This window comes from Lycium ferocissimum, chromosome 8 (assembly GCF_029784015.1).
Source record: "Lycium ferocissimum isolate CSIRO_LF1 chromosome 8, AGI_CSIRO_Lferr_CH_V1, whole genome shotgun sequence".
Lineage (NCBI taxonomy): Eukaryota > Viridiplantae > Streptophyta > Magnoliopsida > Solanales > Solanaceae > Lycium > Lycium ferocissimum.
The window spans coordinates 2,337,599-2,353,072 of record NC_081349.1 but is presented as its reverse complement, the minus strand read 5'-3'; the positions used below and the strand labels follow the sequence as shown (position 1 = coordinate 2,353,072).

The 15,474-nt window shown below is 41.7% G+C and overlaps 1 protein-coding gene across 4 annotated transcripts in view; it reads left to right on the top strand.

Moving 5' to 3' along the window:
* LOC132067126 (mediator of RNA polymerase II transcription subunit 23) overlaps positions 1-15,474 on the top strand; it is a 69,758-nt gene that overhangs the window by 33,212 nt on the left and 21,072 nt on the right. For all 4 annotated transcript variants that reach the window (XR_009417051.1, XM_059460251.1, XM_059460253.1 and 1 more), the window contains one exon: positions 14,247-14,395. Coding sequence is in view for 3 of the 4 variants with exons in the window: in XM_059460251.1 (XP_059316234.1) it covers positions 14,247-14,395 (149 nt within the window). In the remaining variant the exon portion in view is untranslated. The remainder of the gene's footprint in view (positions 1-14,246; positions 14,396-15,474) is intronic.

The following is a 15,474-nucleotide window of genomic DNA, read 5'->3' as shown; positions in this document are numbered from 1 at the left end:
GAAATGATGCACTGTCTCCCAAGTGGAGTCCTCAACAGATAGGCCGCACCACTGAACCTGAATTTCCCAATTACCACAATTCAGACGCGATCGGAGCACAGAGCATGGGGTGGGAACAACACGTGCTTCTTGAACTGGTGGAAGAGTAGGTGGAGTTGCAGGTGCCTCACCCTTGAATGGCTTAAGAAGTGACACATGAAACACATCATGAAGTTTGCAACCTGCAGGTAGATCAAGTTGATAAGCAACAGATCCAATGCGCTTCAAGACCGCAAAAGGACCATAATATTTTGGTGCAAGCTTGTGATAGACACGACTAGCCAGAGTTTTTTGGCGATAGGGATGTAGACGTAACCAGACATGAGATCCTAGAGAAAATTCCACATCACGATGTCCCTTATCATAAACAGTTTTCATCTTGTGTTGCGCCTGTTAGAGCTTAACTCGAATATCTTGTAAGGCAACATCTCGGTCTATTAATGCTCGGTCTACCGCATCAACTCGAGATGAACCAGCCATGTAGGATTGCAACCGGGGAGGCTCGCGTCCATAAACAACTTGAAATGGAGATGCGTGAAGTGCTGAATGGTAAGAAGTGTTGTAGCAAAATTCAGCCCAGGGAATCCAATCTGCCCATTTCGTAGGACGATTACCCGCCAAGCATCGCAAATACATCTCGATCGTGCGATTCACAACCTCAGTTTGATCTTTCGATTGTGGATGATAAGCAGATGAAAAGTTTAATTTAGTCCCACTTAAACGAAACAATTCTTTCCAGAACTTACTAGTGAAGAGGGCATCTCGATCACTGACAATTGATTCTGGTATACCATGCAAACGAACAATATTTTCAAAGGAAAGCCTTGCTATGGAAGATGCGTTATATGGATGAGCAAGAGAAATAAAATGTGCCACAACCACCAATAACACTGTTTTACCTCCTGATTTTGGCAGGCCATCAATAAAATCCATTGAGATATCTGACCAGATTTGATTAGGCAGTTGTAAAGGTTGTAACAGTCCTGCTGGACTCAAATTATCAGCCTTATTAAGTTGGCAAACTGAACAAGCAGCAACGTAATCCTTGATAGTTGTCTTCATAGCTGGCCAATAGAAATCCTTGCGAATACGTTGCGTGGTGTTCTGCACACCTTCATGTGTGCTATCATGAATCCCGGACAAGACAGAAGTTACCAATGGTGAGTTTGGCAAGAGATAGACCCTGTCTTTAAAGAACAACAACCCATCTCGAAACACCCAATCAGCATCCATCTCTCCCCGTGCAATTTTAGCTTGAAGTTCCTGAAGAATGGGTGACTGCTTGACTTCTTCCCGAACTTCCTCAAATATCAAAACTTCCGGCTGAGAAATAGCAAATAACATATCTTCTGCCTCTTCTCGCCGCGATAGTGCATCTGCAGCAGTATTCAATCGCCCAGCCTTGTATTCCACCCGAAAATCAAACCCCATCAACTTTGTTAAGCCGATGTTGTTGAGGAGAAGTAGTAAGACGTTGATCTAGCAAGTATTTAAGGCTGTAGTGATCCGTCCGAATTAGAAAGGCTCGACCCCATAGATAAGGCCTCCAATGTTGAACTGCCTTTGTCAAGCCTATCAATTCCCGTTCATAAGCTGGAAGTTTCAAGTTTCAGTCAGCTAGCTTACGACTGAAAAAAGCAATTGGATGTCCTTGCTGTTGAAGGATTGCTCCTATTCCAACACTCGAAGCATCACACTCAACAACAAATTCTTCTTTAAAGTTTGGCAACTGTAACGCCGGGGCAGAAACTAATGCCTTTTTAAGAGCTTCAAAAGAAGCAAGGGCATCATCGTTCCACTTAAAAGAATGCCGCTGAAGCATACTTGTTAAGGGGGCAGCAATCAAACCGTAATTCTAAATGAATTTACGGTAATATCCTGTCAATCCTAAGAAACCACGCAACGCTGTTGTTGATTGTGGTTGAGGTCAATCCACCACGGCCTCGATTTTGCTAGCATCAGCAGACACACCTATGTTTGAGACTACGTGGCCCAGATAAGCTACTTGTTTTTCGCCAAAGGAACATTTGGATTTTTTTAAATAAAGGCGATGAGCTTGGAGCAACTCAAAGATGATTCGCATGTGTGACAAATGATCCTTCCAAGTCTTGCTATACACAAGTATGTCATCAAAAAATACAAGCACAAATTGACGTAGGTACTCCCGGAATACCTCATTCATCAAAGCTTGAAAGGTAGAAGGAGCATTCGTCAATCCGAATGGCATGACAAGGAACTCGAAATGTCCATGATGTGTTCTGAAAGCTGTCTTCTCAACATCCATAGAATCCATGCGGACTTGATGATAACCAGAGTGAAGATCAAGCTTGGTGAAAAAGTGTGTCCCGTGCAATTCTTCAAGTAACTCCTCCACTATTGGAATAGGGAATTTGTCTTTTACTGTTTAGCATTTAGCTCCATATAATCCACACAAAAGCGCCATGTTCCATCATGTTTCTGGACTAGCAATACAAGTGATAAGAATGGAGAACGACTTGGTCGAATAATGCCTTGCTAAAGCATTTGCTCACATTGTTTCTCAATCTCATCTTTCTGAAAGTGAGGGTAGCGATAGGGCCGTAAGGCAAAATCCCACAGAATAGGGCCTAGTGTTTGTAGCCATTTGATACCTAGGACAACATCAAAAGCATCCAAAGGAATCACATATAAATCAACACTGAAGGAATGGATAGTTACATACAATTGCCTTTCTTTGTGCAAATGCCCAAAGGAAATCTTCTCGCCATTTGCCACTGATACATAGAGATTTCCTCGAAGTTGGATAGGCAAATCTAAGCGCTGGGCTGCCGTTGAGCTAATAAAGTTGTGTGTACTTTGCCCGAATCCACTAAGCTAAGCAACAACTTCTTATCAATTAAAACTTGCAACTGCATAGTATTTGCATGTTGTTTGCCTGTGATAGCATGGAGTGAGATGTCAGGTTCTCCGCTATCCGTTGTTACGTCATCAGATTCCCCATCCTCTATTTCCAGCCAGAATAACTTTTTGCACTGATGGCCTGTAACATAAAGATCATCACAGTTGTAGCATAACCCCTTTGTACGTTGGGCAGCCATCTCAGCGCGAGTCAACATTTTAACAAAAGGATTAGAAGCAGTTACTGTAGCACTCGGAGTCATTGTTGTAGCGGCCGCTTTTACACTAACGTTTGAGGTTGAACCATAGCCCCTTTGTGTGCTAGAAGAAATTTGTATCTTCCTCTCAAATGCTCTCGTGAGACTCATTGCTTGTACTGAGTTAGATGGGTTGTGCAATTCAACATCAAGACGAATCAAATCAACTGAACCAGTTGTAAACATATCCACTTGCTGGTCTATACGTACAGATGATGCACGAGCCAACATTTTTTTGAAGTTCCTTTGATAATTTTCAACAGAACTAGTTTGTTTCAAGTTGATCAATTCCCCTGACGGATTACTTTTCATTGGTGGACCAAAACGGAGAGTACAATACTCTTTGAAGGCACCCCAAGTTAAATTGGGTTCCTCCTGTTCCAGTTGATAAACCCACAATTGCGCCTCCCCTACCATGTGAAAAGCGGCTAAACCTACTTTTTCTTGGTTGATTGTACGTAGTTGGGGAAGAACTTCTCACAACGGTGAAGCCAAATAAGAGGATCTTCACTTCCATCAGAAGTAGGAAAGTCTAATTTAGTGTATCTGGGAACTATACCTCTTCCTCCGATGTTGTCATCAGTACCATAGTTACTGTTGTTGTTTCTTCCTCCGAGACGCACATCTAGCTGTTCACCTACATTATTGGTTCGCTGGACAGGCAGCACTGTTGTCTCCAACTTCAACTCCCTTTGCACGCGCCGTGGTGCGGATTAAGGCTTCAATCTGTTGCGATAGTTGCTGGAACTTCGCGTCCATCTTTGCTTCTGAAGCTGCTACTTTTGCTTCGGTTTGAGTTTGGGCTTCCTGTAAAAGACTTCACAGCTTTGCTTCTACGGTATTTTCGTCCATAGTTACAAGCCCTGATACCAAATTGTTAAGGTCCCTAATTCTGGATTGAGTCGCTGGACGACTAACTTGAAAGTCAGGCCCAACATGCAGGTCTAAGCCCTTGTTCTTGTTCCTTGACTTGCCTATGATTGCTGAATTTTGCAATTCATTTAGGGAATTGCAGACTTGGGAACTTGTTTGAGAAAGTTCCAACTCTCTGTAACTTGATAAAATCCAATCTATTTTATTAATAACGTCAACTCTCTTAAATAGAGGGTTACAGTAGCAAGAGTCCTAACAACTTAGAATAGCAAAAGTCCTATAAAACTGAAATAACAAGAATCATAATCCACGCAGGGAAGTTTTATTTGACTAACAAAAAAATTCAGAAAACATTAATCATTATCTGTCCTATTACTTCTCTCATCTGGAATATTGTTTCCCCACAAACGCATCAATAACAGCCTGTCTGGTTTAATGGCTCAAGATGTACAACGTTTTGATCTCAAGGTGTCCCATGCTATTCTGGAATGGTTCTTGATGCTGTTGACATAAACAGCTTTTGAGCTTTCTGCTCCGCTAGCATCATACATGTTTTCTAGCCATGTTTAAGGAAGGACGGTAGTGATTTTGCTAATTATTTCATGTCACACCATTCTTTCTCCTAATGATTGGCAGGTGTCTTTCCTTTTATAGAAAGGGAAAAACTAATATTCCTTTTATAGAAAGGGAAAAACTAATATAGTTGTATGGTTCATGCTACAGTGGTTGAGTTTGAAGCAACTACAAACTATCATTTGACATATTGAAACAAGTTATGTTCCATCTTCTCCGTTCCGAGTATGATAGAAAGAATGATATCATGGTACGTGAACAAAAGTAATGGAGTTTCAGTATCCAGAGAATGACATTGTACTTCTGAGGAGAATTCTTTGTCTCAATATCCGCTTCTCCTTCATTATGCCGAGAATAATAGAGAAAATCACTTGAGTTATGACCCAAAAAATGAAAAAGGAAAAGCAAAAATTCACGAGTGTTATAGAGTGAAGAATTGTCAAGAATGGATCTTGGGTCTAACTCAACTCCAAAAGCTAGCTCCTGAGGGGATGATTGACCAAGTCCATATAAAGAGATCGCCCATCCCTTTTTCATCCGATGTGGGACTCTTCAACACCCCACCTCACTCCCAGGGCTGGACATCTGGTGCGTGGACAATTTAATATGGAGTACCATCATCGATGTACAATAATTGGATGGATCTTGCTCTGATACCATGAAGATTTGAAGAAGAGAGAGCTTCTTTATATTTCTTGATGAATATAGAACACATGAGAATGGGTACTTATACAATGAGTCCTAAGACTAAATAAGGAAAGACGATATTACACAATCAATTCCTAATTAAGTACATTTAATACAATAGCATTCTAAGTTCTCTTTCCTGACTCTGCATTTTCTCTCTCCTCTTTTTTTACAACGGTAATTAGCTCCCTCCCCTCCTCCCCACCGACCGGCCAAACCCAACCCGGCGGACCGGCGACCACCGCCACTGGTTTCCGGCCGGCCAGATCTCTCTCTCTCTCCTCTGTTCTCTCTCTCTCTCTCTCTCCTTCTTCCTTTCCTTTTTTCTCTTTTTTCTCTTTTACACTGTGACCGGAAACCCTCCACCAGTAGGTTTCCGGGCAGTTTCTACCTGAGTGTCGAGCTTTCCGGCAGTTCTGGCCAGTGAACAGTGATTCCGGCTGGTGAACGATGATTCGTGACTTGTAGATATTTCGACGGCAAACGAGAGATTTCTCGGTGGTGAACGATTTTTACTTGGAGTTGGTACCTCGATAGCCCGTTTCTGTCGTTAGCCTTATAAATTTTGCTGCTCCGCCTAATTGAATACTATTCCTCGCTTATAGACTATTACTAACTTGTGCTCTATTGATCCTTCGTGTGTCTAGATTATCCTTTCACTAGCGTATACTTGCTTTACTTGGCTTTGGTGAGGGATGGTAGACTAGGGTCATGTTCTCGGTTGGGATCGGGGGACTAGGGTTGGGGGGCTAAGGGGGGGGGGGGGGGGGGGGGGTTGAGGAGCCCTCTAGATTGAGAGTAGGGTTTTGGAATATTGGGACTTTATCGGGAAAGTCCATAGAGTTAGATAGATTCTTTAAAAAAGGAGGATTAATATAGCTTGTGTCGAGAGACTAAATGGGTAGGACCTAAGCGAAGGATGTGGACGGGTACAAGCTGCGGATTCTCGGGCAAATCGAGGTATAGGAATGGGGTAGGGATCTTAGTAGATAGTGAGCTTAGAGATCGGGTGGTAGAAGTTAGGAGGATCGACGACGGGATGATGGCGATTAAGTTAGTCGTTGGAGGGTTCGCCTTGAACATTATTAGTGCCTACGCGCCACGAGTGGGTTTAGACGAGGAGGTAAAAGGCGCTTTTGGGAGGACTTGGATGAAGTGGTGGCAAGTATGCGCTTCTTTGAGAAGCTATTCATAGGAGGAGATTTGATGGGCACGTTGATTACGTTTCGAGGGAAATTTATGACGAGGTGCGTGGAGGATTTGGCTTCGGGGACGGGAATGGTGGAGAGTCTCGCTCCTGGTTTCGCATGGCTTTGGATTGGTGGTAGCCAACTCGTGTTTTCCGAAGAAGGAGGAGCACTTGGTAACCTTTCGTAGCTCGGTCGTACGTATGGAAATAGACTTAACTTGCTCGCTAGAAAAGATGATAAAGGCCCTGTAAGGGCTAACGAGGTCACATCACGAGTGAGAATCTTACGACCCGACATAAACTATTGGTGATGGATTTGGAGATAAGAAGGAAGAAGAAGAAGGTTGTGGATGACCGAGCGAGGATTAGGTGGGGGAGTTTGACTCGTCCCTAGTGCCCTAGAGATGGGAGAGAGATTGATGGCTATGGGAGCGTGGGATAGTAAGGGGGATGCGGCGTGTGTGGGATAGGACGGCCGGTGTTTAACGTTCGGGAGCGGCTAGAGAGAGGTATTGGGGGTCTCGCAGGCCGCCGTGGTGGGCAGCGGGGATTGGTGGTGGAATGGAGAAGTCGAGGGAAGGTAGAAGCAAAAAGTAGGCATATATGAAGGCTGGTAGATAGTAAGGATGATGAAGAGAAAGCGGACGAACGGGGAAAAGTATAAGATGGCGAGAAAGGGCGAAGTTAGCGAGTGTCGGCGGCTAAAACGGCGGCCTTTGAACGCCTTTATGCGGGAACTAGAGGACGGAGGTGGGGATAAGATTATTTAAGCTCGCCGAGGCGAGAGAGAGGAAGGCACGCGACTTGGATCATGTGAAGTGCGTCAAGGACGAGGATGGCCAAGTGTTGGTACGAAGCCCGCGTTAGACGAGATGGCGGTCATACTTTCATGAACTCTTGAACGAAGGAGCGGACGAGACATTGTGTTGGGAGACTTGGAGCACTGCGATGGCGTCGCGACTTTGGTTATTGTAGGAGTATAAAGGTTGAGGAGGTTAAGGGGAAATTGTTCGTAGGATGCGCGGGGAAGAGCGACCGGACGGCCAGATTCTGGAGAATTTTGGAAGAATGTAGGCGAGGGTAGGCTTGGAGTGGGTTGGATTGTTTAATGTCATTTTCAAAACGGCGAAGATGCGGAAGAATGGAGATGGAGTACAATGATTCCGTGTACAAGAACAAGGGAGACATTGAAAGGCTGTGACAACTATAGAGGTATCGAGTTGCTAAGTCACTCATGAAAGTGTGGGAAAGGGTGGTGGAAATGAGGGTGAGGAGAGGTGTGTCTATTTCGAGAGAACCGAGTTTGGATTCGTGTCGGGGCGCTCGACTACGAAGTCATCCGTATTGTAAGGAGATTGGTGGAGCGATATAGGGAGCGGAAGAGGGACTTGCGCATGGTATTCATAGACCTAGAAAAGGCTGCGACAAGGTGCCGAAGAGGTCATGGAGATGCTTGGAGGCTAAAGGTGTACCTATGGTGTACATTAGAGCGATAAAGGACATGTATGATGGAGCTAAGACCGAGGGTAAGGACGGTAGGAGGAGACTCGGACCCTTGCGATTCGATGGGGTTGCGTCGGGGATCGGCTCTTGTCGTTTCTATTCGCCTTGGTGATGGATGAATTGACGCGACAAATACAAGGTGAGGTGCCTTGGTGTATGTTGTTCGCAGATGACATAGTCTGATTGACGAGACTACGACGGAGTTAACGATAGTGGAGGAGGAGACGACGTTGGAGTCTAAAGGATTTAAATTGAGTAGGACCAAGACGAATACGTGGAGTGCGGGTTCGGTGGCCTACCGCGTGAGGTTGATGAGGAAGTGAGGCTTGGTACCCGAGCCGTTTCAAAGAAAAGGAAGTTTCAAGTATCTTGGGTCTATTATACGGGGAGATGGGGATATCGACGACGATGTTTCACGTCGTATTGGTGCGAGGTGGATGAAATGGAGACTCGCCTCGGAGTCTTTGTGTGATAAGAAAGTTCCTCAACCCAAAGAGCAAGTTCTACAAAGTGGTGGTTAGACCGACTTTATTGTACGGAGCGAGTGTTGGCCGGTCGAAATGTCACGTTCGGAAGATGAAAGTCGCGGAAATGCGAATCTTGCGGTGGATGTGTGGACACACTAGGAGGGATAGAATTAGGAATGAAGATATCGAGACAAAGGTGGGAGTGGCATCGGTGGAGGACAAGATGCGGGAAGCGGGCCGAGATGGTTTGGGCATGTGAAGAGGAGAGACGCGAGATGCTCCCGGTGCGGAGGTGTGAGAGGTTGGCTATGAATGGTTTCGGGAGAGGTAAAGGGAGGAAGAAGAATTGGGGAGAGGTGATTAGGCGGGATGGCACGAGTTTATTCCACCGAGGACATGACCTTAGATAGGAGGTTGTGGAGGACTCAGATTAGGATAGAAGGCTAGGTGGCGTACCCTTTCACCATAGTAGTTGCAGTTTTGCTCACTTGTCTATTGCCTTTTGGTTTATGCATTTGATTGCTGATTATATTTGTTGGGACGTTGAACTTTGATTATTTTATTTTTTTTTTTTTTTTTTTTTTTTATTTATCTATTTTTTTTTTTTTTGAAGCGGTAACTTTTCTTTGATTATTTTATTTATCTTTAGTATTGATGATCTTACTTTTACTGGATGGTTCTACCAGCGACTTTCCTTTTGGTATTCGTGTTATCATATTGCTTTCGATATGCTTGGCCTATCCGACCTTTTGTCTTGTTCTCCTCTTGTCTTCCTCTCTTCTCCTCTCCCGAGCCGAGGTCTCTCGGAATACGGCCGCCCTACCTTCGGGCGGGGGTTAGGTCTGCGTACACTCTACCCTCCCCAGACCCCCACATGGTGGGACTATACTGGGCTTGTTGTTGTTGTTGTTGTTGTTGTAATACAATAGCATTCTACTCCTATAATTAAGCTATCAATATCAATCAAATATCAATTAACACATATCCATAACCCAACGACAATATTGTACCCTCAATGATAAGTAATTTATCCAAGTGTCTCAAGACTTACTTTTTCAACCAACAAAGCAAGTAAGCTAGTAAAGTAGCAACAAAATCAATATGACAACAAGTTTAAAGTAAGGTGATATTTCACCAAACCTCAAGCTACTCACAGTATCTCAACAAAATAAGTTGTAAGGAAAATTTAAGTTTATGTGCAAACCTTGGAGCTTTAGTGCTTGGAAAGCTCAAAGAAACATCAAGGAATTAAAGATCTTCTAAGCCAAGAAACGAGCGATTCTCCTAATGTGTTCTCCTTAGCTTGAATAAATGTCCTTTTCACCTTAAAACACATAATCAAATACTTGTTAAGGTCTGAAATTTAAGGATATTCAACATAAATCAAGATGAGGAACAAAAGATAGCCTAATTTGTCAAAGCACTTCCTAATTTTAAAAAAAGAATAATCTGGGCAGCACTCAGGTCCTGCATTGTGCCCCATTCTTGATACAGTAAACAGAGGATCTAGGATTTTTGTAAAACATGAAAGTTGTGGGTAAATCTCTTATCTTTCTACTTCCTTTGAATCCACCTCAATCTGAGTTATAGGTAAAACGTTATGCTAGAAATTCTAACCGCTGTGCAACAAAAACGAAATTTCAAATCTTACCACAAATGAGAGCAATGACTTGTGAATCCTACAAAACAAAGCTTATATTCTTGATTTAAATGGAAGTATGAAGTATTCAACAAAGTACATTTGACTTTTCATGAGAAAGATGTAGAGCTAGGGTTTGATCTTTAATGGAGGAGAAGATGGAGTTTGGAGAATGATATTGTCCAATGTGAGGGCTTCTCTATTTTTTTTGGTCAACAGTAAAATTTTCGTTTAACCAAGTGGAATAATTACACCAGCTAGGATCCTGTATAAAATTTTCACTTACATTGTGTAAAATTTCTCTCACCGTGATCCTATCTAATTATACCATTGACCATTGTGTACAATTAAAAGTAAACCAGTAAACTAGACAGGAAATGAATTTAAACTATCAAGAATGCTACTCCATTTGGGCTGCTGTGGCCCTCTGATGTGCAGCTGTGATGCAATCTCTTTGGCTCGCTGTTGGTATGTCAATCTCTGTGCCATCGATGAGCATTTCTTTCAATCCATATATGGTAAACTGTTGCTGTGAATATCCAGCCGTCTCTGCTTGTGTCCTGCTCTGCGTGTTCTGTTGGAGACCCAAACAACCTCCCAGGTGGTAATTTGCCTGTGAATCTGCATCCATGGCAACAAAGTACCCACAACTGTTTAGAGTAAGGACAGTCAAAGTATAGATGGGAGAAGTCAGAAGAGTTCATCCATCCCATCAGGACATAGCACACAATTTCTGTCCACCAGAATAACCCATTTGTCTAATCTCTCAACTGTGGCTAGCTTTTGGTGTAGTGCCAGCTAGAGGATGAACTAATGCTTAGGTACCACATGATGCCCCAAGACAAGATTCTTCCATTGAACTTTGGAAATTGAGGCAAGAAAGCATTGTAAGCCTTCTTAATGCTGAATTTCCCACAGGTTGTCCATTGTTTAAGCTCTGTTATAGTATCAGGATGGCCCAATCAGCTTCTACCTTCAAATATTTTCCTCACAAGCCAATAACCTTGCTTTGGCATTGTTGTATCCTCTCAAGATTTGCCTCTTATGTAAAAGCTGTGAATCCACTTCACCCTGAGGTTATCTGTCATTGAAGCAATAGCCCAGGAAAGCTTGCAGATGGCAGCTTTATTCCAAACATGGTAGTCAATCAAATAAAGGCCCCCTGATCAATGTGAGGGCTTCTCAAAAAGGGAAAAATTCATCTGAGGATAGAATTACATCTCAAAGATCCAATAGCTAGGATATAAGGACTATTTCCTTCAAATTGCACATAACACCTCCCTTTTTTTAAACAATGTAGACAATAACCTTTGGCCACTCAAATTGTATAATAGGCTCCACAAGATACTATTCACTTTCCCATTGGACCCCATAGTGTACTACTAATTTGCTAACCAATATCAGTGTATAATACAAAAATCTTTCTTTACACAAAAAGGGGTTTTCTTACAAATAAATGTCAAAACTCAAATTTCAAGAAAGGTGAAAAATATTCACAAGAAAAAATGTGATCAATTATAATGCATTTAATAAATCTATATGGGGTGTTACAGGAACCATGATTGTAAGAGCTTTTCATTCACATTAAAAATGGTTTTAGAATCTCGTAGATATTCTAAGATTTCGTAATTATAGTATAGCTTGATTTACTCCTGTAATTATGTCTTTGACTCTATTTCCTTTCTTAGTATATATATACTTAGCTATTTAAACCCCAATGGCTTGAGGGAATAATCAAGCTTTGTTCTCTCAATTTCTCTTTCCTTCTCACGCGTATTGGAGCTAGGGTGAGAAGAGTAGTTGCTACGCAGTGTACAAACAACATTCAAGAGAGGCGTTGGTCGCCTTGCAAGTTTTCCGACGGTTGTCACCGTTTAAGCCTTTAAGGTGTTTGTCAACTTCTGTCATCGTGCACAAACCAGTAGCATTGCCAAAATCTCAGTTGTGCGACCCATCCGAAGAAAACCCACCACCGAAAAGACCTCCAATGCTTCCACGTGCCACCAAAACAGTCTGTCCTCCGGCTTCACGCGTTAGATCTATATCACTTAGACATTTCTAAGGTGATACCGGTTCCATCTTTTGGAGATTAAGTCACTATTTCTCCTTCATCTTCCTCTACATCTCCAGTTTCATCACCTGCAACTCCATCTCCATCACCTACAGCTCCACAAGGACCACAACTTACAACTCCAGTTCAACCTTCTATAGCTCCACCACGCTTGACTTATTATCGCCTTCCACGTCCAACATCATGTCCAAATGATCCACCTCATGTACCAGATCCTTCCCCTACTGAGGACTTGCCTCCTCCGAGTCCACTGATCGCACTCGGAGAGGTAATCTATACACTCGTAATCCCAATCCCTTATACTTAAACCGAGTTATCATCATTTGTCATCACCCTATTATGCCTTTGTGTCATATGTGTCCTCTATTTCTATCCCTAAGTGTAGAGGTGAAGTGCTAGCTCATCTCAACGAGATGTCTGCCAGTGTTATCAAAAGCGAAAAGCGCAAAAAAGCTCTAAGGTCAGCTGGGGCTTTAAGCGCAAAAGCGCAAATAAAGCGTGAGCTTTAATGAAAAAAGGCGCAATGGTGCGAACATACAAAAATATATATGTATAGTCCAAGACTAATAACAATAAGCATGACTAACAAATATATGGACAAAGTAATTGTAAAAACATTACGATTAAGTGAAATATCAATGATCTGGTGTCACCTCATCAAGAGTGGCTCGTTGGCAAGGAAAAATATGTCTTAGAGCCTTGATGATGACACTGATGCGCATATAAAGCGAGGCGAAGCACTCAACATGTTTTGAGCTTCGCTTCAGGGCTTAAGCGCGCCTTTGACAACACTATTGTCTGCTTTATATGCTAGTGGTACTTGTTCCTCTACCCCAGGTAAATCTACCGTCAATTGTCGGTGGGTGTATTTTGTCAAATGGTCAAATTGATCAATTAAAACCCGTTGTTGCCAAAGCTGATACTCATATATTTTGGTTTGATTATAGTGATACTTATTCGTCGTGGCTAAAATAGCATTTGTCAGTCCTTTTCTATCCAGGATTGTTGTTTGCCATTGGCCTCTTTATTAGTTGGACATTATGAATTGGACATCAAGAATGCTTTGTGTGGTGATCTTAAGGATGAAGTATACATGGAGCTACCACCTAATTTTGTTTGTTAGGGGAACTCCAATGGTCTTTTATGCCGGATTGTTGGCTGCGTTCGTCCCTATATGATTTGAAAGTCTCCTTGAGCATGGTTTGGTAAGTTCAGCACGGTCATTCAGGAGTTTGGTATGACTTGCAATGAGGGTGATCATTCCGTATTCACTCAATATACACATAGGTTGATTGGGCAGGATCACCTTCTGATAGGCGGTCTCTGTCTGGATATTGTGTTCTGGTAGGAGACAATTTGGTGTCTTAGAAAAGTAAGAAACAAAATGTGGTTGCTCGATCTAGTACATAAGCTGAATACCGAGAAAAGGCTATGGCAACTTGCAAGCTTATTTTGATTAAACAATTTCTCAGAGAATTGAAGTTGAGAAATCACTCAAATGGAACTTGTGTGCGATAACCAAGCTGCTCTTCATATTGCATCAAATCCAGTGTTTCATGAGAAAACTAAACACATTGAGATCAGCTTTCATTTCATCAGAGAAAATAAATACTCTCAGGAGACATTGATAGAAAATTCATGAAGTCAAATGATCAGCTTGTGAATATTCTCACAAAGTCCCTCACTGGTTCTCATATCAGCTGCATTTGTAACAAGCTTGGTACACATGATTTATGTGCACCAGCTTGAGGGGGAGTGTTAGAATCTCATAGATATTTTAGGATATTCTAGAATTTTGTAAATACAGTATAACTTGTTACTCCATTAAATATGTATTTTGATTCTCTTTCCTTTCTTTGATTATGTACACTTAGCTATTTAAATCCCAATGGCTAGAGGGAATATTCAAGCTTTGTTCTCTCTCAATTTCTCTTTCCTTCTCACAGTGGTCACTTTCCAGTAAAATAGTTATGTTGCAATTTATCGAAATAGTGACTTATTTGGTACATCAATATTTCTCTTTTTGGTTTGCTCTCATTTTTTGATACTTTTTTGTTAAAATTCCAAACAGATTAACTTACTTGACAGTAAGGAGCTCCAACAAAGAGTGAAACTTTATCTCATGAATCGTGGCCCACCTGAGCATTGGCTTTTTTCTGGACCTTTCAAGCGTGCGGAATTGCAGAAAGCTCTTGGAAATTATCTGTCATGGAAGGAAAGGTAACAAGCTGAACATTTTTTTTCCGATACGTGGGTAATATCTTGGCCATTATTATATGCAATAAAAAGTTCCTTGTAATTGATTAAGGTTTAGATTTTAACTATAAGATCAAGTATGATACAATGTTGAAATGCGGAAACAAGAAATTAAGAACAATAAAGTAAAAGGAAAGAAGGTAGACACAAGAGATGGAATCAAAAGCAACCCAAAGCTATTTTAAAGCTAAAGATCTCAATTGAATTAACCAAAACAAGCACCTAATCTATGAGATAGACCTTTAAGGGAATTGTAGCAATCCCTTGCAACCCACCTTTCCAAACAAGCAATCAACAAAAGCTTCACCAAGCTTCTCTCAAGTCTCTCTCTAGAGAACAACATTAATATTCATATTCTCAAAATCTAAGCTAAGGAATGAAATGATATAGTGTAGTATTTATACTAAGCTAGGCTAAGACTAAAGACCAAGGCTTATTACAAAAATACCCTTAATGAAATAAAGGCCTTCTTAAGTCATGATTTAGGGGATGATGGTTTGTATTTATGGAATAGCCTCTTTGCATCCATAGCCATCTTCTCCCTAATTCTTCCAAGTGGAGTCTTGTACTTCCACTTTAGCACATTCTTGAGCCTCAAGCCTTCATTCCAAGCATCCTCAAAGACTCCAAAGTTGTGATCCCTAGCTCGGCTTGGTGTGCATGTTCTTGATGAAGCTCGGCTTGCATCAATGTGTGTCTTTGGTGGCTAGCTAAGTACACATATCTCTATATCCAGTGTTTATTCAGATCTTCTATAACCATTGTTATACTTGTTAGTTAACATTTATTTTATCTAAAAGGAGTAAGATATACATCCATGTTTGACTTGGTACAATTTTAATTGAATCGAGATGATCTTTTAGATTACATTCAGTTATCCAATGTGTTATCTTCAGGATAGCAGTTTTACATTTACTTGTCCAAATGTATTTCTGATACTGGTTCAGATAGATTTGTATGATTCTCCTGATCGAATTAAAAATGTGTTGAGATTCAACTTCTTCTGTTTGATGTATTAGAACTGCATTTAGATATCCAAGAGA